Genomic DNA, 26,572 nt, shown 5'->3' on the forward strand with positions numbered 1-26,572 from the left:
ACACATTACGTATTTCATTAACTGTCATTTTTATGCGCATATCTCTTAATGTTCCGCGTTTACCATTCAACTTAATAGGTCATATCAATATAATAAACGAACAGCAGATAACAATGTTCAAAAAGAAAATTTGGAAAACATGTTAACTCTTCAAGTTCGAAATCTACACATCGACGTATCTTATTCTACAGCCTGCATTTAGTTTGTCATCTGTTTGTGTTGTGTCTCAGTATGTAAAATAGTTTTCAAGAGCAATACCGGGAGGTGTTTAATGGGATTTTCTTGAGTTAAGTGTTGGAAGGATAGGTCGCACACCCACGCGGACGGCAGACGGCGATCCACACAGCAGTGCGATTTCTGTAGCCGTTGTCGTCTGACGCCCCGCGCGTAACACAGTCCCACGTTCCACGTTCCACGGATCGCGACGGTTTAACGCTTACCCACCAAAACCAAGACAAAAACTGTATGAACTACGATTACTACGAACCATGTTAATGTGTATTATCGAGTACATCACTCGGTAAGTCGTTTATTTTAACTAACTTGTTGAGCGTGAAGATTTGGTTTGTTTTTATTCGTGCTTCAACTGAGTTATTGGATATTGTCGACTTATTTTGTAAGTAATTCGTTTTAAATATACGCTTTTAATTTTTTATGGGATTTTTTATAGTGGTTAAGTTAGTTAAGTTGATTTTCTTGTCATTTTATAAGTATTTAATTATTACATAAATGTCTGTACCTACTCTGGTAAAGCATGTAATTAATGCAGTAACATTTTTCTCACAATAGCGTGAATGCATTGATACGTCACTATAATGTGTATGATTAAATACGGTTTAATTATAGGCTGTTTACGTTAACTTTTTAATCGTATGTAAGTAGTAAACCAATTAAGATAATTGATTGAAACGACGTAAGTAATTGACCGTTTGGGGACCGAACGAATGACTGCTTACATTAATGAAATTAATAAACTGTGTTTATATAAACCTTCATTGATGGGGTTTTTTTAACCACAGATAAATGAATAATTGTTAGCTTGAATATAGACTTATTTTCTAAAGAACTCCGGTAAAAATGGTCACGTAGATTGCCACAATTTTTCCTTTTATTTGTCGTAAAAGAATCGTCTTTCACGGTAGAGTCCACAGATGTTATATTGGGTTACATTTACTAAGAGCTGTCAATGAAGGAAGATAGCAGAGGAAATATATCTATGGGTATGATTTAGGTAACGTTACTAGTCCTATTGTAGCTAATACGGTCAAATGGCTGGATATATTAAGATAACATTAATCTGGTCGACAAATATTACGAAGCAAAATACTCGGTCCGAAATTCACGTGTTTATTCGGTAGGAGCTGCATATGTGTATATAAATAAACTATTAAAATAAATAAATGACAATATTTGTGACTATTAAAATAGAAGGAATAAATATTTCTATAAACAGCTACGCACTATCTGGTCACAAATGTTGTTATGAATTGGTAATTTATATTTTTGATAAAACATTCCAAAATAAATTTACATTTAATGAATCGTATAGAAACAAACATTGCTGTCCAAATATTTTGTAGAGTTAAAAAAACATGCGTATCGAAACGTAATTTAGATATCGAACTGTCGGTATGTACAAAACTAAAATGTACTTTACACTTTAAGAGGTGTTAAATTCTCAATCCTCTCCGAAGCAAAACATTGTGAGAAACCTGGACTCAAAATTTGCGAAAATGGGAAGTGCCCAGCTGTGGGTGGTATTATAGTCTGCTTGCCAAAGTCGCGCAGAGCATGCGTGGGAAATCCTGTGACTCTGGTGTGGACAAATGTAGAGACCAGGGGTGTTTTTAGTCGGCGAGAGTCCAACATATCCCCACGTAGTGCCCTCGGCGTAGGTTGAAGTAATTAGCTTTTCAGCCCTGAAAAAGGTTATAGTCTGGTAGTATTTTATTAATTCTTTAGCATGTTAAGTGATCTAAAACTTATAAATATTACTGGTTTCTATTGATTTTGTGGTTTTTCAGGATCACCCACATAACAGAGCATATACCATCTTTGGTTAAAACGCACAAAATTTGCAGACGGCTCTAAACTACTTTAATAATGAGTATTTACATGGAAATGGTTGATTAACAACGAGTTTTGTACTTTTTAATTAATTCACTCAACAATAACGGAAATTGTGCGAAGCATTCATAATCATTTATGAACAACATTTCTACAACTAAAAATGTGGATAACATAATTTATTTTAGTCTAGTTTTCCAACACGAAATTTCACGCAGGTACGGCCTTGATGACGCAATGTAGTTCAACATAATCACACGCCATTGTTGTGTTTGGTTCCGTTCGTATTAATCAAAACATATGACAACGTGGAGTTAATGAAAAAGTAATTAATATGGAAACGTGCAAATTGGTTTACTTAGTATAATATGCGTTACGATGTATAAATGTAAAACAATTCTAGTAGACAAAGAAATATAAAATAACATTTTTCTTCTGTTCGTAAATATGAATTGCAATAGTCTCACAAAAACACGAAAACAGCATCACCGGTTTGGCCAATTTTGTTATAGAAGCTTTTGAGATCATCTAGGTTATGATTAAATGCTTGAATATTGGGATGAAATATGTTAATAACAACGTCAACAAAATTATGGGATAAAAAGTTGCTTCAATGCATCCAACCCTCCATGGTTGAAGTTCACAACTGAACAAGAGTCACTAAAACCATAAAAACAAAAACATAAAACAGTCAATCTTTGTAAAATTAAAATATTGTGCCTACACAATTACGATCATGACCTTCCCTATGATTACCTGATCATGAATCTGTCTCTACTTCCTTTACACAAACGTGTGCACACTATATTCACAATTTTATTATTCTCATACGAAATTCAATTGAAACACCGATAGGTATGTTGAAGGAATTAACCTCATTAATTGCTAACTTAATATACCACTCTTGGGAGTGCTTATTTACAGGTTAAGTGCAATAAAGTAGGTGGCAGTACTTACAAAATGGTACTTACGATCTCGTTAAAGGCACCTGTCGCCTAATAAAATACTGACAATACGGCGACAGTAAAATGAAGTCACGTTAAACCTATTTTATAGATAGTGTTTGCTTAACGTAGAATTTGAATATTTAGGCCATCTATTCGATGTACCTACCTACAATTATTGGGAGCAGGGAGCTATCATAATGTGGTACAGGTAGACGGCAGTGGTATTCGTATATCGTAATATTTAGTTGCATTATCTATACTAATCTATATAATATATAAAGCTGAAGAGTTTGTTTGTTTGTTTGAACGCGCTAATCTCAGGAACTACTCGATCAAATTGAAAATTATAAATTATTTTTGTGTTGAATAGACCATTAATCGAGGAAGATTTTGGGCTACATACCATCACCCGGCGACTAATGGGAGCGAAGAAAAAGTCATACCTTTTATCTTCTAACCACGCAGACGAAGTTGCGGGCAACAGCAAGTACATATACATATACGATATACGAGCCGACCTATTATGAGCTTATAAGATACAGCTTAGTGATAGTCAGACGGATAGACAGTGGGAACATCGATATAGGGTTTCTTTTTTCTTATTACGTTCGGAATCAAAAAACAATGACTATGGGTCCTGTTTTCTTCAGCAACATATTTGAAAAAAAAACTGTTTAAAACAAATGAGAGTCATTACCAGTCAGTAATCGTCTAAATCCACATCGGTGATTTAAACACTTTCCATAAACAAAATTCCTTTACTGTTTCCCTGTCTTACATCAGAATGCGCATAAATATCACAAAGTAACTAAAACACATTATGTCTGTTAACCTGAAATCTTGTTTTATGCACGCATTTTTAAACATCTGGTTCATTTGCTTTGTCAACACTCGGCTTCGTTTCGACTCCACTAAACATTAAAAGAACGTGGAAAATATTGCGATTGGTGAATACAATAGAGATTGTATACTTACTTATATAAATTGTATGTAGCTTGTCGACTTCTTCAACACACATTCACGAGTATGTATGTAGTTATAAAGTTCGTTAGACCAAGTCGAGTCTGTTTTTGACGTAAATATTTTCTCTATAAATTGTAGAGCCAATTATAAAGAAAGTAGATTTATAAGTTTTTGTTTGTTGACTCTTTATATGCTCTGTAAGCAGATTATAGGCTATATATAAATAGTGAATGACATTTGTTAACTGTCAACGTTGAAATTTATGAAAATAATACCGTTAACAAGATTTAGGTAGGATGGATGGAGATATACTTATCGTGTTTCTATCTTTCTATTTAGAGTTGAGCCCTTCTGAGTCCTGTGCTGGACATTGGCCTCTCTAAAGTGGTTCGACCTATGAGCTATCAATTTTTCTGTTTTAAAATCAGACTGCATCTAACATGAAAAAATATTCAGGATAGAAGGCAGGACAACACTGTGTGGGTACAGTAAAACCTAAACAGCTTTAATACAACCGCATTATAGCTTAAAGCCACAAGTGTACAATACTTTACATTTATTCTTTATTATATCGGATTAGTTTTGTTTCCAGTCTGCCCCCCCCCTGGGGGGAGGGGGGGGGTAAAACAAAAGTTTCTACATACCTTCATAATCCCATTGTTTATGCTTCATTTACCCAATGTATTATTGAATTGTGGCAATGTCGGCTGAAACAAATCAGGAAAACAGGCCAGACTAATATTGATATTTCATATGCTATTTGATCGTCTTGACCCCATACTTTATGTCGGGAATAAGAACCGGATGTAAAAAAATGTTATAGAGGTCGCTCTAAGCGAGACGGTCACCCTGTTAGACTCGTTTATGTAGGCTTATGGTTGTGGTAAAATGAAATACGATTGTGTGAAACTATTGAAAACACTTATGTTACATTCAGATTTTCTTCTAGCATTTAAAACGTGATAAAATAGATATTTAATCATATTCTCAATATTTATTGAATGTGATAAAAAAAAAAATCTTTTAAGCTATTAATTATGTACCTAACAATTTGAACCTTTAATAATGTTCAGAAAATGTACCTACATGAAAAAGAACACTATTTTTTGTTTTAATTGAGTAAAACTAATTAACCACAAAATTATCTACAAGATTATTTATTACACGAATAAAAACAGTTTATTATTACTTGTTTTAACTTAATTATTAGGCCAGTAAAATATTACTGATTTTGAGGTACTCTTTAATAAACCCTAATTTATTCGTAACAACTGTAATTAACCGACGCTGGTGTCGTTCATGTACCACATGTCATAACCGTCATTGGGCTCACAGATTCATAAGTTTATTGTTAAAAATACAGTAAACATTCACACATATTTTTCCTAAAAAGTATAGTTTCTACACTCTTTTAAGTCACTCCATATCTCGTGGTAGAAAAGTAAAATGCATTTTATAAAAAAAGAAAAATATTTTTATTGACTTAACTATTTTAGCGTCAATTCGTTGATTGATGTCATATAAGATATATCCCCTCGCTTTAAATGGAACAACTATCGTCTAAAAACTATGATCGATTTTTTCCTTCACACAGAGAATTTGTCATGATCAAACTAATTAATGATAATTGAAATTACATGCGATTCATTTGCAAAACTACAGCCATCTCAGTTTTACCCTACATACTTAGTCAAACTAAACCTCGTTATACTTGAAAACCCATCTCTGATATCATTAAATGGTAACAGTAATAAAAAAAAATCGTAAACTCGATGTAGAGAAATCTTAATACAAGGTTACTTCAACAAACAAAACAGTGTGAACACGTCCCTAGCGACTAAATTAAACTTGTCACCGGGAGATTTTAGGTGAATTTTTACTATTTTTAGATAATCATGGTTAGTTAGGGGTACTATGGGACACAACTTTAATCCTAACGTGACGCATGACGTCGGAAACTAAAATCGAAATATTACCTAACATACGGAACATAGAAAACCATGACATAAAACTCACTTAAACAGTTTCATAGTAACAGTCTACTTTTCTGTACATACGGTACATTTTTCCGTCTAATATTGCAAATCGGTTCAGCTTTTTCCGTCAACTAATCTACCAAGGTCCACAAGAGTTGGCCTGGTGATAGACAGACAGACAGTGAGGCTCAATAACAAGGATCCCTTTTTGTTCGAAACCTTAAAAACAGTTCAATTTAAACACAAATCCATATTTCGCCGCTATTGTTCTCTAGATGTCTGCAGGATTACTTCGCCTTAAGTGCCTTAAAGCTTTGTAGGGTTCTTCATACAATGAGTTCGTCCCTTAAAGTCCCTTAAACTCGTGATTGACATGCCCAGCCCTCAGCTTAGAGTAATCGTCGTAAAGCTACGTAGGTTATGTTTGTGAAACATCGTATACAACTGGAAGTTCGAATATTACCGGGATTAGGACAGTTTGGGATAGTCTAAAGCACACTGTAGCCACTATCTACTGTACTATAGTGTAATACGTATATACGAGATTGATAGGATATATGGATGAGTTGGTTGCGTTATGAGCTAGTGTAATATATAAAGGAAATATGTTGACTAGAATTAACAATGTCTATGTCGAACTTGTTCAAATATACTAATAGTATGTGTCATTTTAATTGTATACCAAAATCACCAAAAGTAGTTTCTTCTTCTAAATCGTTACAAATTTCAAAATTATTCTGTAATTAAAATAACACGTTATTGGACCTTCGTCGTCTTAACGTGGGTTATAAATGATCATGTGAGTTTGATTGTTTGTTTGTCACACATTCGCGTTTAGAGCAGTAAACAAATTTTAATCATTCTTCCACCCATTTCAAGTTACATTGTCAGTTTAATGTTTTTTATTTTATTTACGTATGTCGGCGGGAACATGAACTCCGTGCATCGAGTCGCTATACAATACTTGAAATACAATTGTTAAGCTGATAAAAAATGTGCACGAAACATGAATGATATCATAAATAATAAATGAAATACCTCTCATATAATATCTTCCCTATAAAGTGGTTACGAGGTCTTTAAATGTTCCATGCAGGACAATAATTGTCAAAAATCGAATAAAAAAACTAAACCTCTTTGGTAATTTTACTTGCATTTCAATAACCTATTATGTTTTACCAGCATGCCAGTCGCACTCTTAATCCCACGTCACATTTTCCTGCAAAACCGTCGAAGCGATCTTAATTTAATTAGCCTTTTTAATTACTTCAATGCTGTGTAATTATAAACTTCAAACAAATTCCTTAGGTACCTTACTAATGTTTCGCTATTCGTCGGTTTTGTTAACAAGGGATTTGTATTTTCAATATTTTTATTAGAAACCTATATTACAGGAAAGTTATCCGAAAAAACCTTTTCGACGTTAAAATTTGATAATGGAATTTTTATTTAAAACAAGTCGGATGATTGGAAAAGCAAATTCCTTTTTATATTCAGGATTTTAATCTCAGATTTCTGAATACCGATATGGATTGATTAATAAATAATTATTGGCCATTAATATTCGAATGATCATTGCCAATTAAAATTAAACATGACCAATATCCGTCTGATTTTGGATTGTATTTAATTATTTCAGTAAAGGCAAGTTCATTCGTGTAGGTTACAACATACGTGAATTTGTCACTTTCGTTTGCCTTTCTGTTATTCTTAAAACAAAATGAGAAAAGCAGTCTATAATGTTTTCTTAAATAAACACTTCTAATGATTTACAAATAGTGAAAAAAACACATGATAACAAAGTTATATTAATGGAGCGAGAAAAGGCTTAAAATCGTCAACAATAAGTCCAGCAACGAATACTCAATTGATTAAACTGTAAAACTTATTAAGCGACTGAGGGATCAAATATAGTTCAAAAGTATTTTGTAATTCAAGGTCAGCCCCTGACACAAAAACCCTATACCATCACTAAACCCGCATGCCATCACTATAAGTTTTAATTTATGCGTCGACAAAATTAATTGATTTAGTTTCAAAGCAATTTCGTTAAAAGTTGAGAGCTGGAAGCTAAAAGTCCTAACAAATATGTGATCAGTGTACATTAACGTTATTAAATTACTTGAACTTAAAAGAGCCCGACTCCCAAAATATTGTGATTTTGTTAGCAGGTTTTAATTAATGGATTTTAAGTGCAGGTTGTGAAGGATCGAAGGCTATTACAAGTACAGTGCTACTTTGTTTTGCATGCATGTCCAATTTTGTAAATTAAAATTTAATATCTACATTCTTTAAGGAATAACAATGCAGAACTTTTATTGCTTCCAGGGCCTTAAAAAATTAAACAAAGTGTTCTTTGTTATTTTAGAAGTAATTCTACTTTGATTTTACAATTGGCGAGATGCCAGGTTAAAGGTACGAGGTATCTTAAAATCAGAATCATTGCTAAATTATCATAAAATATAAGACAGTCGAATTGCCTCTTTCTAGTGACTACAATAGGTTATACAAAAACGTACAAATAAGTTAAAGTCAAATAAGCCGGAAAATAAATGTTTTCCCGTCAATTTTATACCGTTCAAAAAGTAGCTTCTATATTTTTATTTTTTGTTTTGATATAGGTATACAAAACAGAGATTATTAAAAAAAACTTACCGCATTTAAGATATTGTATGACATTGTCTTCGACTATACATTATATACCTTCCCATTAGCATTTTTAGTAAATCGGTAAGGATCTGAAATATTGATATCGTAATTTACAATTTTCATCAAAAGGCCGAATCCGAGGGTCTACACAATCTGCCCTAGTACCTTTGAAAGTTGTAATATGGCCGGGCATAAAGAACAAAGAAAAAATACACTTAACAAAATCCGCACTTGAGCCTCAAATCTTGTTGACCTACAAAATCCCACATAGAACTTCAGAGTATGAAAATAAAAACACAATATTCAAATAAAGTAAAATGTATTTTGTGGTTCATGGTAATCATGGTTTTCTAAACGCCTGCTAAAGTTAAGGAAAATCTTGATGTAGGAAATGAAAGTGGGAGGTTCTTTTTAAAAATACGAGTAATTTCAGTTGTCCAATTAAGACACATAATATCGAATGATGTAAGATTCTGAACGGATAACGCTAAACACTTGGTTTGCTTGAAAAGTGAACTTTTAATGAGGAAAATAAAGCTAGTTCAAATTGTGCTACTATATATTTGTTTTTAAGCACCAAAATATAATCGACAGGACCCATAATTAAATTAGTAAAAAAGTATTTTTTTCAATACATTTATAATGAAAACCTTTACCTACCTACTAGTTACTTTATTTTGACCTTATAAGACTACTAAATTATGCCTGAAACGTATTCAATATTTTGTTTAACCTCTACGAACACACAATGACAGGTAAGCACGTATTCGGTTATGATATTCAATAGTAAAAAGCGCTCATACATGCTAATATCAAGGAGACTCTCGCTTATCTGTGACGTGATAATATCTGTCTATACCTACATATTTTTCAGCGCAAGATGTATTAAATTTCACCAAGCACTTATTATACTTCCAGTATTGTGTGTGGTAAACATTAAAGTGTAAAGAAGTATAGAATATGAACCTGATTGTATCAAAGGCAGGTTAGCCTTTAGCTTTTTATATACTAAGAGATTTCTGTTACTACTGTTTGCCGCACTCAACAAAGGCTATTATGTCATATATTACGAAAAACTGTAGCTCTGTAGATACGCATTAGGTGTATACACATAGGTACGTATTTTTATCCCTCCTCGTTATCTCTGTATTATCCTATGAAACACTGGTAGACGATGCCTTGGGCATGAAGTCCGCCAAACTACGTTATTCATGTACATGCACTGACATGCAATATACATAAACAAAGGGGTACTTAACATCCACGACGCGATGCATCTGACTGACATTTAAATCAATCTAAAAACTGACTAAAATAAATATTAAAAACAAATGACGCACGAATGCGATCTGAATAAGACGAAGCGGTTATTGGTATTGAAACACAAAAACAAGATGAAATACAGCCAATGTAAAGGGTATCGATGAATAATTTGTTTGTTATCAAGAAGTGCATTTGGGTGTAAACTTGTAAGGCATTGGAGAATTACTTGAAGAAGATCGTGTGTCTCGACTAACGAGGGTCTTATGTGTAAACAGAATTGTTTTTCATTTTGAGCTACGGGCTCTCTACTCATTGATGTGGTTATGTGAGACACAGCTATTCGGCGTCATGTAATTTCTCTCTCTTTTCTATTCTGTTTAGATTCCGTTTCAAGAATATATGAAACAATTACTCTACTAACTTCTATTCACATTAATTTCCTACTTTTTTACGTAACTCAAAGTACATAATTTGTTTGTGACGTGACAAGACTCCTTTCTTTAACCTTTTTGTAGGAATGAGGGTCTGATTGTTGAAGCAACGTATTTTGCAAGTCAACCTGTTAATGGCATTTATTTTTACAATACGATACAAACTAGAAAGCGTTATTATTTATGAATTACGCTAAGTGGTTTACAATTTTCAGAATGGTTTCTTTTTTATAAATATGCGCAACAGATTGCCAATCCTTAGGGGAAATGGTGCTGAGTAGTAATTTTGTTCAGTAAATTAAGGCCTGAGTTGAAATTTTGGTGTGACACAGCTTGTTATTTTCTATTACATACGAGTATAACTGATGTTTTTTGTTTCTTAAACTCTAAAATCTTCTAAAGTTAATTAGTTTTATATTGAAATGAATAGCTGATTGAAATAAGTCCACCAATTGTCGCCATTTTACTGAAAAAATCGGATATTAACTCCTACGTTAGAATCAAGAAATAGATTACGATTAATGTGCTGTTCTCATCACGTGCAGCGTGCAGTATTCAAGTTTCGTACCTATCGTAGTATCGTAGCGACCAACAACCATGTCTCATTAGAGTCATTAGACCATTGAGCTAGATGGCTTAGAAACTATCGGAGAAACGTTATACATACCTGTGTCTTTACTGTGGCTTAAGTAAAACGATGACCGTTTGAGCGAGACTGAATACTATAGGTACTTAGTATAGCGGTCTCTCGCTCCTAAAACAGTAACATTCCGGATCATAGTAAACGCACTTATATTGAAGTGTCGCGTTGTAGATACGGGCTTTAATTCCAAGTTTCCTGTTGAATTGAATCATGTTTGGTAGTACAGATCTATGTCATAAGACTTTGCCGACATAGGAGCAGTAAATCACCAGCAAATAATTGTCTGAAAAAGAATTACTATTATTTAAAACGAATCGTAAAAGGCAGAAGACATTTTATCAAAGTAAATAAAAAGGAATTTAACAACAAAAATAATTTACATATTTCCACTTAAAATTAATTAGGAATTGATTTCATCATATCGCATGTTTCATAAAATAAAACTCAATATCAAAAAGATTTATTGGAGTTACAAAAGAAATAAAGTCTTCATTCATCGCCTCATAAGTGTTTTAACTTTACCTATTTTATAAGAGTTATACCAGACTAAAAATATCTCACCGTTGGGCACAAATATCTCAACATTGCATATAATTATAAAAAAAAAATCACATTGTTCCTTGCCTGCTTTTGGATCGAACCTGAAACCTGGTCCATACAACTCCGTGCGTCCGCAATGCCTACATTTAGTGAAGTTACATGCTTCAAACTATTTTTGCTTTGACATTAATGAAGTTAGTTAGCGGCGAATTACGTTGTTATATTAGGTACCGTGCTAACATGGCACTCTCTTTGTCCAAACTTACGCTTGTTCGTCATAGAACTTGGGGCATATCAATCTTCATTACAGTGTAACAACTTAGTTCACTCCCTTCTTTTCCTAAGACTCCACAGAAAAACTGAAATAACTGAGAAGCAGAAGCCAGTAAATACTAACACACATAATAGCAGGGCATCTAATAACGGCTCTATCAGATCTAGGAGACATAGTTTAGTAGTACAATATGTTATAATGTCAAGCCAATGTATGCAAATCTAATTTCCGTTCTCAACGTCACCTGCAATAAATTTCACGACACATTGCTTAAATGCACGCAAGTATACAACATGAAGTCCTATAATTATTACGGCAACATTAATAAAAATATGCACTAAAAGTAATTTATTTGTACACTTTACCGCCAGCGCTACTAAAGTAATAAATGCATAACAGGCCGCCGCGGTTTTCCGGACCAAAATGGGCCATAATTTTATGAATATCTAAAGAGGAATTTACAGACATTCCAGGTAAATGCCCAATAGGTATCCCTCATTATGTTTTACGATCAAGTTTATTAAAAATACGATTTTTTAAAAACCTTTTCAGGTACCTTTATAAATCAACTAGAGTAAATCAACACGCAATTCGTTTTACGCTCCAATAAACGTATCCGAAAAATATGACTGTTACGAAAATATTTATCATAAAACCTAGACGGGATTACATAGAAAAAAGGTTCGCCGCGTTAAGTTTGATCAAATATAATCCACTTATCGTGTGTAATCCAAAACGAAGTGTCACCGTCCGCGGTCAATACTTCAGGCAAATAAAATGGCGGCGAATGTCACCAAAGTCGATAGATGAATAGCTATAATTTTCTATTTGTACAGTAAACGACATCTATTGAAGCTAATGGCTTGAATAACAAACAGAGCACGAACTATCGTCATGATTGATACGATTTTAACCGTGGATGATTTATTGTTCGGTTACGACGGTACTGCGAAATGTTCTTTGTATTGCCGCTCCAATCACGTCATGAGTGTGGGACGGCTGATATTTTTCATTTCTCAAGCAAGCAAATAAAAAACGAGAGATAAACTTGTTGTTAACCATTTATTTGCTCGTGAAAACGATTTCCTTCCGCCAATGTTGACAAATGGTAACCGCGACAATGAAAGCCAGCGGAAAAGTAATTTAAAATTGCATTTATTATTTATCCGAATTCAAATATATAAATAGAAAATAAAAGCGCTACCAATGTCTCTCTTTAGTTGTTAGATGGGTTATAGTTTGCCTCAACTTATCAAAATTGTGTTTAGTAGCTATATTTGACTACAGATTACATTAATCAGGTATTCAGAAAGCGTGTAAGAGTTAGATACTACTGATGCGAACAGTTTAACCAAACTACGGAGTAATTCTCCCTATTTTAGCAAGTTTTAGCGTCGCGATAAACGTAGAAGCGCAGCACTGATTAAGTTCTTTAGCACTTTGATCGCCCCTCTCACGTACACATTCAAATTGTTGAGTGCTACAGGAAATTAACTTCGAAATTGCATCCCTAGAGCAAAAACTTCGCAATGCGGGCTGTAAGTAAATTGTGCTGATTACACATCCCAAGAGACGTAAAATATGCACATTTAAACTTCGGAAGGATAATTACAAGTTTAAATGATTTAAATTCAACGATGAAAAGATTTAAGTTTGAATAAAAGCAGGATACTGCAACTGAGTATATTTCTGCAATATTGCGCAGTCTCTTAATATGTTAATTTAACGTATAAAGTTCGATCACACTGTTTTGAAATCCCTAAAAATAGCTCAGTGTCTTACACAGGTCTTACTCTTTTGATGATTTTTTGTTCTTGATTTGTAGAAGCGCAATATTATCTCCGAGAGCTAATCTAAATTAACATTCTCAGATGCATTGAAATAACTGGTCGAAAAGTAATATCAGTGGGGAGTGCCCATAAATACGCGTGAATAAACCGTTACATCATTTAATAATTCAAATTTAACCTGATCTAGGGATCATCGGATCATTTTATATAAGTACCTTGTGGATACAAGTCGATACTGTTGACGCCGAAAGGTTTACACGGTATTGGGTTACTCATTGTTAGTATTTAGTGCGATACTATTAAGGGAAACTTTGAAGTTTTCACTTAAGGGTCCGTTTCACTGAAAGCATCAATTACACAGGACACTACTCAAGGAACGCAATTAAAAAGTTTATTTTCAACTTGTTTTATTTCCTGGCACTTGACTTGTTAACATGAAAACACTTTAAAATGTTGTCGTATTTGTGTTGTGATGTAAGTTTTCAACTCTACTGTGAATATTCTTCAAAGTTTTTAACTTGTACTTTTAGTATAACTAGAAGTAAACTGGGCAGCGTTCACCAACTTCCATACACAAATAAAGACATAATTTAATATACAGCATCTAAAATATTACCTTTACATCTTTACAAATTAGGCGTATCTGCGAAACAAATGAAATGGCTTCGTGAATTTGACCGGAGTCCTCAGTCTTAAGGAGAGCACGGTTCCAAATTCCCTTGACTGAAAAATAAAGATAAAAAATGTTCTTGGTACGTAGGAATATCTAAATAAGCCTACCCATCCGGAAGATCTGTCAAACCAATTTATCTCAAAAGGTAATTCAGTGATCGATCCACTTGGTTTTCTCATTCTTAGCATTTCGTCCCAATCTCTTATACGGTTCATCACGTTATATAATGATAAAGTCGTTTTCATTCGAAAATAAATTGATAAGAGTAAGACGTTGAAACGAAAGCGCCTTTGGCGTGGAAGATAGCTTATTACGCATAACATTAAGCGGTGTACTGTTTGAAACTGAATTCGGGAAATACAAATAATAAAATTGTGCGTCCCTGCATACATTTACGTGGATAATACTTGTATAGTGCGAAAGTCGGTAAATCTTATTTTGCAGCTGTTGTAGCATTAGAACATGCAAAATATACAACTAACGATCCAACTCCCACAAAGTTATGTCATAAAATTATTTCAAATAAATAATTATTTTCAGTACACATTTTTTTCACAATGTTGTACGTGCCTGTAGACGTATTAGATCCCAACTACCAAGTCCCTCAGTATTTGTTTTAACTTCATCTGAGTAGAGGGGTTGACCTTTACGCTATCATTGTAGCATCTGAGTATCTTAATGAGAAAATAAGACAATGGGTCTCATTCATCAGAATGAGAAAAGAAAAACAAGCCGTCACACAGATCAAGTAGATGTAATGTGTTGAGCGCGAAGTGAAATCATTAAACGAATTCAATTGTTTCTGTCAAGTTGATCTAACTGCTCAAGTTTCTCATTAAAGAGATATAATTAGTTTTAACTGAAAAGCGGCACGCGTTGTAATATTTAAATGAAAGAGATTATCAGTTAAGTAAAATTAATTCGAGTAAATCTGATGAAAATATTTTGAATACACGCAGTGTTTATGAAACTGAAAAATTATAAACAAGTATGGGAAGGTGGGGTAAGACGGGGTAGCGAGGTAAGATGGGGACCCTCCAAAAATATATAATACAGTATTAATTGAAAAGTTATTTTGACGCCATCTAGTCGTATTTATCAGTACTTGTTAGAGTCGCAAAAAGTTTGTTCGAAGGAGCGCACGATTCTTCATGGTAAGTACATTTTTAAAATTTGAAGTGGTTTTATCTAATTATTGAAGCATATAAAGTGCATGACTGTTATAATGTATGATAAACATAATGTGTGACATATTTTTTTTGTTAATTTGTATTTATTTTACTATTGTAAACTCATTAATTCATGCCGGTTTCTTTTGATTTATAACCTCTAAAAATTCAATACAACTTTTAAGTCCAGTTTGGGAAAGATGGGACACTTATGTGGGGCAAGACGGGGTAGGTACCCGATCTTATCCGCTGAGTTGTTATTCAGTTTGTATTGAGATTGCATTCAACATTAACTATTTTTTTATAGTACAGTTCCAAAAACAGTAATGTTGTCATTTCCTGATGCTTAAATGGCTACACCGCCGTAAATCATTTAGCAAACTCTCCACCTCCACCAACTGCTTCAACCTCATGTCTCAAGCAGGCAACAGTAAATGATTATATAGATAATGATGCATTCCATCTGGTTAGCCCGAAAAAGTTAATGCCTTATTCGCGATTCGCCGAAAAAAGACCAAGACAAGTTCGAAGAAGGGGAAAAGCAGCTATTATTACTGCTTTTCTATATAAAAAAGAATGAGAGGAAAACTAAAATAGGTAGAAACTAAAACCACATGTAACAAACAAAAAGTAAATGACAAAAATAACAATAAAGAGAACTTGAAAAACCGAAAAAGCGAAAAGGCACAGAAGAAGAAGATACAGAATGTCTATACTGTCGCGGCTTGTATTCCGATTATCATACTTGTATCACTTATCGTACTTGAGGCAAGTGAGCGCATTGTGTCTGTGCAGGAGTGGAAGACAGCGATGACGAAGCTGAACATATCTGCCCGGTTTGTGAAGATGACGGCGCTTAAATAGTCTATACCCCATCTTACCCCAGGGGTATACCCCATCTTACCCTATGGGTGGGGTAAGATGGGGTGATTCAGTTATTTTTTAAAAGTTTATATTTTTATGAGAAGAACTTATTTTTTTTTGTTTTGACTGATTGTTATTAAAAGAAGAAAGACTGATTATTTAATTAATAAAAGTTCCTACGTTGTGCAATTAAAAAAGATGGGTTTTATTTATGAAATACCTTAAGGTCCCCGTCTTACCCCACCTTCCCCTATTTGTAATTTAAGCCTGGTTGTTAAAAAATATTATTACTGAAACTTGCAAAATGTATTTGATAAATTACCTAGCAACAAGTTTGATAAAACTAACGATACAGCGACATGGAACAAAACATTGACGATATATTTTATTTCACCTTTCAGGTTGTCATTAAGGTAATATTTCCATTAGTCGCCTGTATTAACGATATCTTAGAAAAGTGTGTGGGTGCTATTCTTTGTTAAATGTCCAAGGTAGACAAAAAGGTTAGTCTCTATTAAGTTGTGAAACCTTTGTCCACAGGCTGACGGTGAAAAAAAACGTGATTGTAAAAGGTGCTTCCTAAATCAAATATTGCCACCATAAAGTAATGTAAGCTTGATGACACCTATTCGTGTGTTTTTTTTTTATCTATACTAATTTCGTCAAAGATGTCTTACGCTTTTGCCGTTTTAATAAAAAAAAAACAGTCAGAACTGAAATAAACATCCAGCCACCTACAATAATTATAGAATTTTAAGGTTTCGTTTAAATAGGGATTTTTCAAACCTATTTATTTTTTGTATCCGACTTGGACTTGACATGATTTTAATTTTGACGGAAGCTCCTACCCGCAATGTTACTTTTACTTCGTAACACGTTTTAAAGCTAATGGAGTCAGGTCAGGTTACAGCTAAAAACTAGTTCACGAGCAGTATGGCTGCCTCTTTTGTATTATGCGGGTTTCAGTAGCAACTTATACAGTGCACTGCCCATATTAGAGAGCCATCTTGGTTATGATGAAATGCTTGGAGAGTGGACCATTTATTTTCGTCCCCGTTTTTATGGGTCTCTTATGACTAAGTTTGTATTCTGGACACTTCACTGCGGCTTCGTTTTGTTAAAGTTTTAAAAGAATTCACAAAGAACACTGATGCTGAACTCTGCCTGCAACATAACCTATGTTTACCTTTCACTGTGCGTCAAGCCTTTCTACATTTACACGTTTCCAAAGTAAACTGGCCCGAAAAATCGAGTTACAATAACAAGCTAAACCAAAAATACCATACAAATAAAACATTCCGGTCCGTCCATACGTCACAAAGTTTGACTGAAGGTCGTTAGCTAACGCCCAAACTATGTGCATCAAAATCGTTTATCTAGCTTTACACAGACGGCATTCTGCTCACAACTAACTATAGTAATATTAGGGTAATAACGGATAATTATCAGGATTCCCTACTTTCAGTATGACTACGCTGTATGTCTGCCACCAGGTTGTATCTCAAGAACCGTAATAGATAATTAGATTATTTAACCTTTACAGATACAGTATTTCAGGTGCCACTTTAAGAAAAAAATGTTTTTTTTTTATGTAAATTAGCTAATCATTCGTAAAAGGGTCTGATTCGCACTTGGCAGACGTTTATTTGAATGTTATTTAAACATGATGTCGACTGAGTGATTTAGTTCAACCATAGCAACGGAAACAAAAAGTAATATATTTAATATATCTACGAAAGACAGAACTGTTTTTATGAAGAAAATATATTTAGAATGACTGAAAACATATTGTTCTCTCACGTGTCTCGTTGTATAACCGTGTAATACATTAGTTATAGTATAATTAATTTTAGAACACGCATAACGAGTACAAATAACGAGTTTCGGAAGTACGAAATGTTCAATTTTAAAGTTTTTTTTTCGTAATTCTTGAAGCATTAAATCAAATTATTTTTAATAATAAAGTGTGACGTTGTTTGTCCGCGATTAAATCGATTTAAATCGAATCGAATCAACCTGCACACCGCGTGCAGGTTGATTCAACTTCAAAGAACATCTCAATTTATAGTCGCAATATTATTTTCTTACGTTTTTTTTCTATAACCTACTCTACTACATATTCCTGCAAATGCAAAACAAATAATTGTATTTGGTTATTGTTTTAGATTACAAAAAAAATCGTAAGCTGACTGATGACGTTTAACGACTCAATAGTACGCATTGCGTACCATACAAATAAATGTTGCATATTAGTAATCAAAAACGACCGAACTGTCCGCAACTTACATAAGATAAATTACAAAATCACTGCAATAATTCTGTGCAGCGCAGAATTTTAACAGCAGTAACATTTAGTTCATGTTCCCAACTAAGGCCTGTTACACATGAATACGTTACATATAACGTCACGCGTCATTTCAGCGTGATATGAAAATCTATTACATCATATAGGAGTAGGATTTCTACATCCATTGCCGGGACTTATCACGTTATGTCGCCGTAACAGGTTTGTGTGTATCAGCCTTAAGCTACCCCTAATGAACTTAGATTTAGGTACATAGAGCAATGATTGATTCATGTATAGAAAGTCCTATTAGACACAGCTTGTAATTAAAAAACAAAAATGTAAAAGCGAAATACCTACGTGTCATAAATATAATAAAGAGTTTTAACCTTATATCTTCTGTGTTTTCTATATGTGTATATTCTACTCATTTACTCTTATGGACCGTAAAGGCTATATTTATTTATTTTAACAGCCAGTGAGAGTGTCACAATATTTGACGAGTAGCAATTTGATGATGATGGACTACTAAGTGACAAACATTGTTAAAATATTTTACGCATTAAGGGACAATACCGAAAAGTTTCAAGGTTCGTCAAAAAGGTTTTACTTTTAAATTTTGTCCATTTCGTTTGCATTACTATGAGTGGTTCGAAACTTTTTGCTCATAACAGCATATTGTTAAATATTGAGGTATATTTATTTTGTTTATGGTATTGGTATGTAAATTTGAATTCCATTTACCAAATTTCAATTTAACCAAATTAAATTAAAGTTAGTAAGGCAGGCATTAAATTGGTGACAGTGCAACGTTATATTAGATAAAATCTGTAAACTGCGAACTACATAATACGGAATGGTATCAGAATTTCTAAATAAACTGGCAAGTGAAAATACATAATGAGTATTAAAATAAACACACAGGCAGTTTTAGACATTTTTCAATAAAAAGTAAAATGCCAAAACGTGATCAATTTTCTTATACGTGTGACTACATAAGATTGCCTACTAAACTATTCGCATAAATTCGGCTTCAGCATGATCCATGACCCTGGAACCTTGTAAACTATATATCGACACCGCGAAAATTTTATTTTACGACACCTATTTTATATAAACTCAATACGTAGCCCTTAAAATGCTTTTACGCACGATATCAGACACTCGTATTTGTTGATACTTATAAACGAAAACATTATTTAAATTATACAGTTTGAGCATGACGAAAACGACCGATTTTAAAATACTCAACGAATACAAAATGTTTAACAGTTCGTTCATTTGTTTCAGGTTATGACATCGCATCATACAACGCGGTAGTTGAAGTTGTTCGTGGCGTGTCTCGTGACTGCAGTGCCGATGACAAGGTGTGGCAGGTCGCGAGTGGAACGCGAGCATGTTAAACGCGACCGACGCGTACTGCGTGCCCGGCGCCACCAACTTCAACAAGGCGTACAGCCGCCTGCACGGCTACATCGCGCTGGTGATATGCATCGTCGGCTCGGCCACCAACTCCATCAACATCGCGGTGCTCAGCCGCCGCGAGATGACCAGCTCCACCAACTCTATCCTCACCGGCCTCGCCGTCGCAGATCTCCTAGTCATGCTGGAATACATACCCTACGCCTTACACATGAACATCAAGATAGGACCTCAAGTTAACAAGAATACCTACGCATGGACCGTCTTTGTTTATTTCCATTCAATATTCAGCCAGACGTTTCATACGATTTCCATATGGTTAGCGGTCACTTTGGCCGTGTGGAGATACGTTGCCATCGCGTTTCCACAGAGAAACAGTACATGGTGCAATAAAAAGAATACGACTCTTGCTATAGTTAGTGCGTATGTGATATGCCCGTTTTTGTGTCTTCCGATTTATTTTGCAATGAATATAGTGCCCAGTGAAGTGACTGCTTTAAACAATTCAGAGTTTGCAGAGGATCTCTCTCTGCCGGACAATCGGACCGTTTATGTTTTAGAAATGTCAAAAAACGTACAATTAGTTACAGCAATAATGTGGATTTACAGTGTTATATTAAAACTTGTACCGAGTATAGCGTTGTCAATATTAAGTACTTGTTTGATATCAAAGTTAACAACGACGGAGAGAAAGAGGCAGAAACTTCTGAAGCGTTCAACAATCGGCCCGAATGAGGTAAGTTCTAATGAGAATGGAGAACGTATTGAAATTGTATGGCTTGGCTTTTGTTTGATGTTGGTTTACTAGTTCCTCGTATAACCTTGATTGGCAAGAAGGTACTTGTAATGTTCTGTTTGTTTAAAAAACTCCAAGAGCCATCAAGGCAACTGCTGAACAAGCAAGTCTTTTCACAGCAAACTCTAGTAGGTAGAGAGAAGCGCTTTGTTAACATATTATAATGAATGTCAGTAATAAGGAGTGGTTCTCGAAAACACTAGAATACTTTAGCGACGACACTTGACCTCGTTGTTTTACTTTATTTTCGCTCGGAGACTCGTTATAGGGCGGGAGTGTTTCGTTAACATCCTATAGGGACTACTTCGAAAGTTATCATTGAAACAGTAAATATCAATGTTCACTAACATTTTCTAGAGTAAACAATTACTTTTGAAGTTGATAAGTATGTCAATAACTAGCCAATTGCGAGTCAGACTTGCGACACTGAGGGTTTTCTTACGAAAAGGCTAAAGAATACAAAACGGTTGGTTAACAAATAAACTGGAATTTGGGTATTTTGGTGTAATATGTAAACGCCACACTTTTTAGTTTATTACATATCGAAAAATACTTTCTGAAACAGAACTACACCCTAAAAAATGACAATTATCTAGCTATCTCAGATTATGAGATATAGCTCGGTAACTTTGGGTACGAAAGCTTAAAAATCAAGGTATTGTTTTTATTAAAATTCTCTTCATTCTAGTCACTCGCTTCGGGTGTTGGTACGGTAAATTTGAAGCTTGAGAGTTAAGATCTAGACAAAAACAAACATCTCTAGGCGATACATACATTTTGTATTATAAACCAACACTGTTCACAGTTTCATCTCGACAGCGATTGATCGCAATAGATTCACCCTTATTTGATACCGTATTTGGTGATTTGTTACTCTCACAACTCTAACTTTGTCGAAGTTTACGTTTCTCTTTCGAAAATGTTTCACACCTGCCCTTTATTCTATTTGTGCAACTGTCTTGAATCTTTCTCATTGCGCAAAAATAAATGTCTTAAGAGTCCTCGAAAATCTTTAGGAATAATTGTTTCGTAAACAATTTCTAGAAAAAATGGTTTTTGTAAAGCACAACAACTAAATAATAATTATAATCTTTTAAATTCGGTAGCTTTTGAACGTTAGATTATTAATAGTTTTGGAACGGAAGTCTCAATGTGCCATACAAACAAACACTTTATCTAACGAGAATGAAAAAAAATGCGATATCCAAAAGAAAAATGATTGATAGTGTGTTGACAAGCATGATGAGAAGAGATCGATTCTACAAAATACAAACAAAACGAATCTGCTGCCAGTAGATTTACTACTAAATAAAACTCAAATACTTCAGTTAAACTACTCACAAATAAATAAATATTTATTTAAAATGAACATAGCTTAAGCCAAAAACTTATATAAAAACAACTAAAAACGTTTAACACAGTGTTTCGCTGACGTAGATAGTAAATGAACAAACGACAAAACAAAGTAAACATTAAATAAAGGCTGCTAGTTCATTACTGACATTTTTATCAAAAAAGGAAAGCATCAAACAAATTTTGTGAATGATTTTCTGCTCTCAAATGAAAATCAGAATTTTTGATAAAATTAAATACAATGGCGCGTGATTAGTCAGATTGAGCTCATGCCAAAAAATATAAAACGTTTTTGCGTCGTAAACTTTTGCAATTGAATACATCGATCAATTTGTTATAAATGTAAATAGCACATCTGAAAGTCAAGAGTTCTGACTGAGCTGCTAAACATAAATCTGATTCAGATTTATTTTGCCTTTTCCACTTTGGTCACGGGCGATCATCGACTTCGGTCAATGGAGGCTACTTATACGAACGAATGAAACAGATGTGAAAACTTGTATTATGTATCTTGTTTTAACTCTCTTTCAGAAACAATCATATTATGTATTCACCAAACTTAGGTGCTTTTATTCCCTAAAAGTACTTTAAAGTTTTTTTTAACACGGCCAAAGAATTTCGAGTTATTCTATAAAGAGATCTATTCAGAGAATTCCTCATTGAAAGCACGGAAGTTTCTAATTTTCTTCTCATTTTACAATAGTACTTCTGATTATTACCGGTGCTCGGGACGCGGCGAAGGCGCAAATTCAATTAGCCTATAAATTAGGGTACAAACGGTTCCTTTGCATTTACGAAGTCAATATTAAATGTCATAAAATCGAATTAAAGTAATTAAGTTACCCTTTGTTCACCGAGCCTTAATGGTAATGGGTCAAAGGATTTAAAGTGAGTTTAAATTGAAAAGTATTTATCTCCTACGTCGTCTCATTTTACAGTTGGTATCAGCTGGTGGTAATCATTTACTTATCCTTATGATCATAACTAAAATAAAGTCGTTTATCCTTTTAAATTACGGACGTACTTCCTCATCAAGGGATAACGAGGTCTTGGTTGTTCCCACGTTATTCCTTTTGTTTAAAAAGCGCGTCATTTTCCACAATTCCCTGTTGACCTTTATTTTGATAGAAAATCCGTTAAAAACGCGTGCTAGAAATAGTGCGCGACGTGTTGCTGAACCACGAATACTGGTCCTGAGTGTGGGTGTTTGTGAATAGTCCGTGAGTGCTGATTTTCCTTAGGAAAGCGGGAGTCGTTTTTATAGCTCAACAACATAAACGTAATAAACTAATATTGGATTTAAGATTTAGCCGTCATGCATGAACACTGAATAATTGTTTCCCAAAAGCTTTTGACAATTCTAAAGACAAGTAGAAAGTATATGAAAACGGATCACAAAGACCTTTATGGTAGCTATTGTGTCAGCGTCACAACTTTGCCCTGTCAATCTCGGTTAGGTTCATAACCTAACCAAATTTCGGTCGCAGCGGGCAATTTCAGCGGAAACCAGCCTAATACGTAGGAAATAGGTGCGCTAGTAAACGAGTGCCCGTTAATGCTGGTGCACTCACATGACTACCCATGTTCATTTTGAATTTACCTCAAAACCCGAATTCGAATGAACTCGACTTAATTCATACTCTTGTTTTGGGCATATTTCCCTAGTAGCGCGTATTCTGTACTGGAGTGTTATAATCCAAATGGAGGAGAGGATGGACATAGATGGATTTCTCTTTTGTTGGCGGAATTTCGTCAAAAAACCCGTATAAAATTCAGTCCCGTATTAATTAATAAATGAAAAGAATATTATCATTAAACCAAGAGTATCGTAGCAGAAAATAAAACCTCTGATATCTATGAATTATAAAAGCATGAAAAGAACATATTTTAATATTATTGTGTTTGATTTCAAGTTTATACTGATATTTAATTATTTCTGAACTCTGTAGACAGAATGTTCTTCATTAATACAAATGTACACTAATTTGGATTTAAATTTCAGTTTTAATATAATTGAAAATAATTACAGAAATACTCAATTTATTAGAAAAAATAATCATTCAAATAACCTATGTACAGTTTGTGTACGAGTATGATGTTGAATCAATGTACACTTGTAGACCCAGACATCATTTGGATTTTAATAAACGGAACCAATTTATTGCCATCAGAATATAAAAGAGTTCGTTGACACTTCAATGTTGGAGTTACATGAGTAAATGAATAAATTACTTTATTTGAATTCACTGCAGCATGAATCTACGTTATATATATATTTTTTAAATAGATTGAATAGATGCCCAGTCAAAATAAACCTTTGATTCATTTTTCTGAAACGCTAAAAGTAAAAATAATTCCGTGGTAACTTTTTTAAATAGCACTTTATCTCTAATGCTATCATCAACTGCTGTAATATAACGAAACGACGCTGTCAGAGGCACATACTCAACGACGCGAGGACAGTATCACCCCCATTCAAAGGGTATTTAACGCTACGCTAGCCACCGCCTGCCAAACCAGAATAACTGCACAAAGGCGACTATCGTATGGGTCGTCGTCAATGTGGAATAGGTATAATGACATGTATGGTTCCAACAGTAGTGGAAAAGGTTTGTTCCAAGGAAAAAAGACATAGGTACCTAAAAAAGATGGTTTCTACACAAGATTTTGAAGGGCTGACAGAAATTTGTTTTAGAATTAAGTAATGCCAAAAAAAACAGCACAGTACAGCCACAGTTAAAACCTCCTTTAAGAAGTCGTTTGATAGCAGAAGTTTATTGTCACGCAAAATACTATCTATATCTTTGGGTTCTGTTCAAGCAAGTTTTACAATAAAACCTACAAATTCAGCTAGAAACTTCTTATTGCGTTAGATTCTTGGTAACCAAATACATTTGTGTCAGCTCCTTTATACATTACACTGGCGGCTTGAGAGGTCCCCGTTTTTGCTGCGCCTCGGAAATGTTTATACAAGCTCACAGCGATGGCTCTCACGCTATCATCCGCAAAAAGACCATTTCAATCTTGAGTGCTGGATAGTGACAACTTTGTGAGTCTGAGAATTGTTGCTCTACATTTTAATGTACTGTGTAAAAGCTGATCTCCATAGAAAACTTTTTAAATCTCCTAAATAAAACAGTTATATAACGTACACTCATCAAAATTCTGTATTTAATATGAGTTGCAGCGCAGTTCGGTAATTGGATAATGAGATGACGTGACGTGACGTAATACAGTAACGTGACGTTAGATCCCGGGCTTAGGGCGGGCTTGGCGTGGTTTCGGTGTAACGTTTGAAGCATTTATCTACTTTATCACCTAATCTAAAACTTTGGCATAATAAAGCGCTTCAATGAGTTTAGGCAATAGGTAGATGAAAAGAGGACAATATGTGATAAAAATACTTTTTGAATTTGCGTAAGCCGTTCATTCTAATGTAAAATGATACTAGGTATTGTCTGAATTCACTCGGCATTTTTTTTAAATGGTTGGTTAATTTAGCAGTGATGTGTACAAACATATAAGTATTCAAATTTAACAAAAACACGCTTTATTTCATTTTGAAAATATGGTTAACCAACGTATCCGGCTTTTCCATTTGCCTGATCCAGGAAGTGTGTAAATCAGAAATTAACTGAATACAAACAAATTAAGTTATGATCATTAATTTCTATTTATTTAAGTGGTAAAGCATTTAATCAGTAGTGTTGGTTAACATGCATTGCTGTGTTGATTTTTCGGAAATTAGGAATTGACTGACGGATGAAAATTTGTTCCTGAATCATTCCAGATCGAACGATCCGGTTATTTGCTCACATTTATTACAGGAGCTAGAACAATACAAATTATAAAGGTACATACGTCGGCAAGGGATAAAAATCTAAAATAAATATATAACTACAAGGTAACTACCTGAAATTGTGAATGCTGTGCACCTATAATAATTTTAAATCATTGCTTTATGATATAAAAATGATATGCAAAAAAAACTATAAATATTACCTACTATCTTGTCCGTTGATAAAAACCCCGAATTAATGAAGGAAAAAACACAGAACATAATGCGTCTTTTTACTTGAAGAAAACTTATTGAGTAGGTATTTACTCAATCTGCATAATGAAGTCTTATTAAATACCCACGTGGATTGTCCCCTTCGTCCACTGCAAGGGAAGCAAAATGAATTTTCATATTCATGCCATATTCTAGTTCTAATTAAATCAATAGCTGCGTGATATCGAACCCGCATCTGGGACACGCCGTGCTTTAGTATCTCAGTGGTATTCGCTAGTTATCGATATAGATCCTGGCTAGAGGGAAAAGAAACGATTTGCATAAGCGTCGCTTCGGGTTTATCCTAAACTAGCTGCTCTCCGCGACTTCGTCCGCGTGGTTAGAAGATATAAGTTATGATTTAAAACTGCCCTGTTTTTTCCACATTTTCCATTGTATCTTCGCTCCTGTTAGTCG

At 34.1% G+C, this 26,572-nt stretch overlaps 1 protein-coding gene across 3 annotated transcripts in view; it reads left to right on the plus strand.

The window, feature by feature from the left end:
- Positions 1-239: 239 nt before the first annotated feature.
- LOC113506205 (sex peptide receptor-like) overlaps positions 240-26,572 on the plus strand; it is a 47,963-nt gene continuing 21,630 nt past the window's right edge. The window contains exons 1-2 of one of the 3 annotated variants that reach the window (XM_026889059.1): positions 240-616; positions 19,824-20,691. In XM_026889059.1, the coding sequence (XP_026744860.1) occupies positions 19,930-20,691 (762 nt within the window). In that variant the 5' untranslated portion in view covers positions 240-616; positions 19,824-19,929. The remainder of the gene's footprint in view (positions 617-19,823; positions 20,692-26,572) is intronic. The other 2 variants (XM_026889053.1, XR_003401707.1) reach the window with 2 other exon arrangements.

The sequence above is a fragment of the Trichoplusia ni genome, chromosome 2 (assembly GCF_003590095.1).
Source record: "Trichoplusia ni isolate ovarian cell line Hi5 chromosome 2, tn1, whole genome shotgun sequence".
In the NCBI taxonomy this organism is placed as follows: Eukaryota; Metazoa; Arthropoda; class Insecta; order Lepidoptera; family Noctuidae; genus Trichoplusia; species Trichoplusia ni.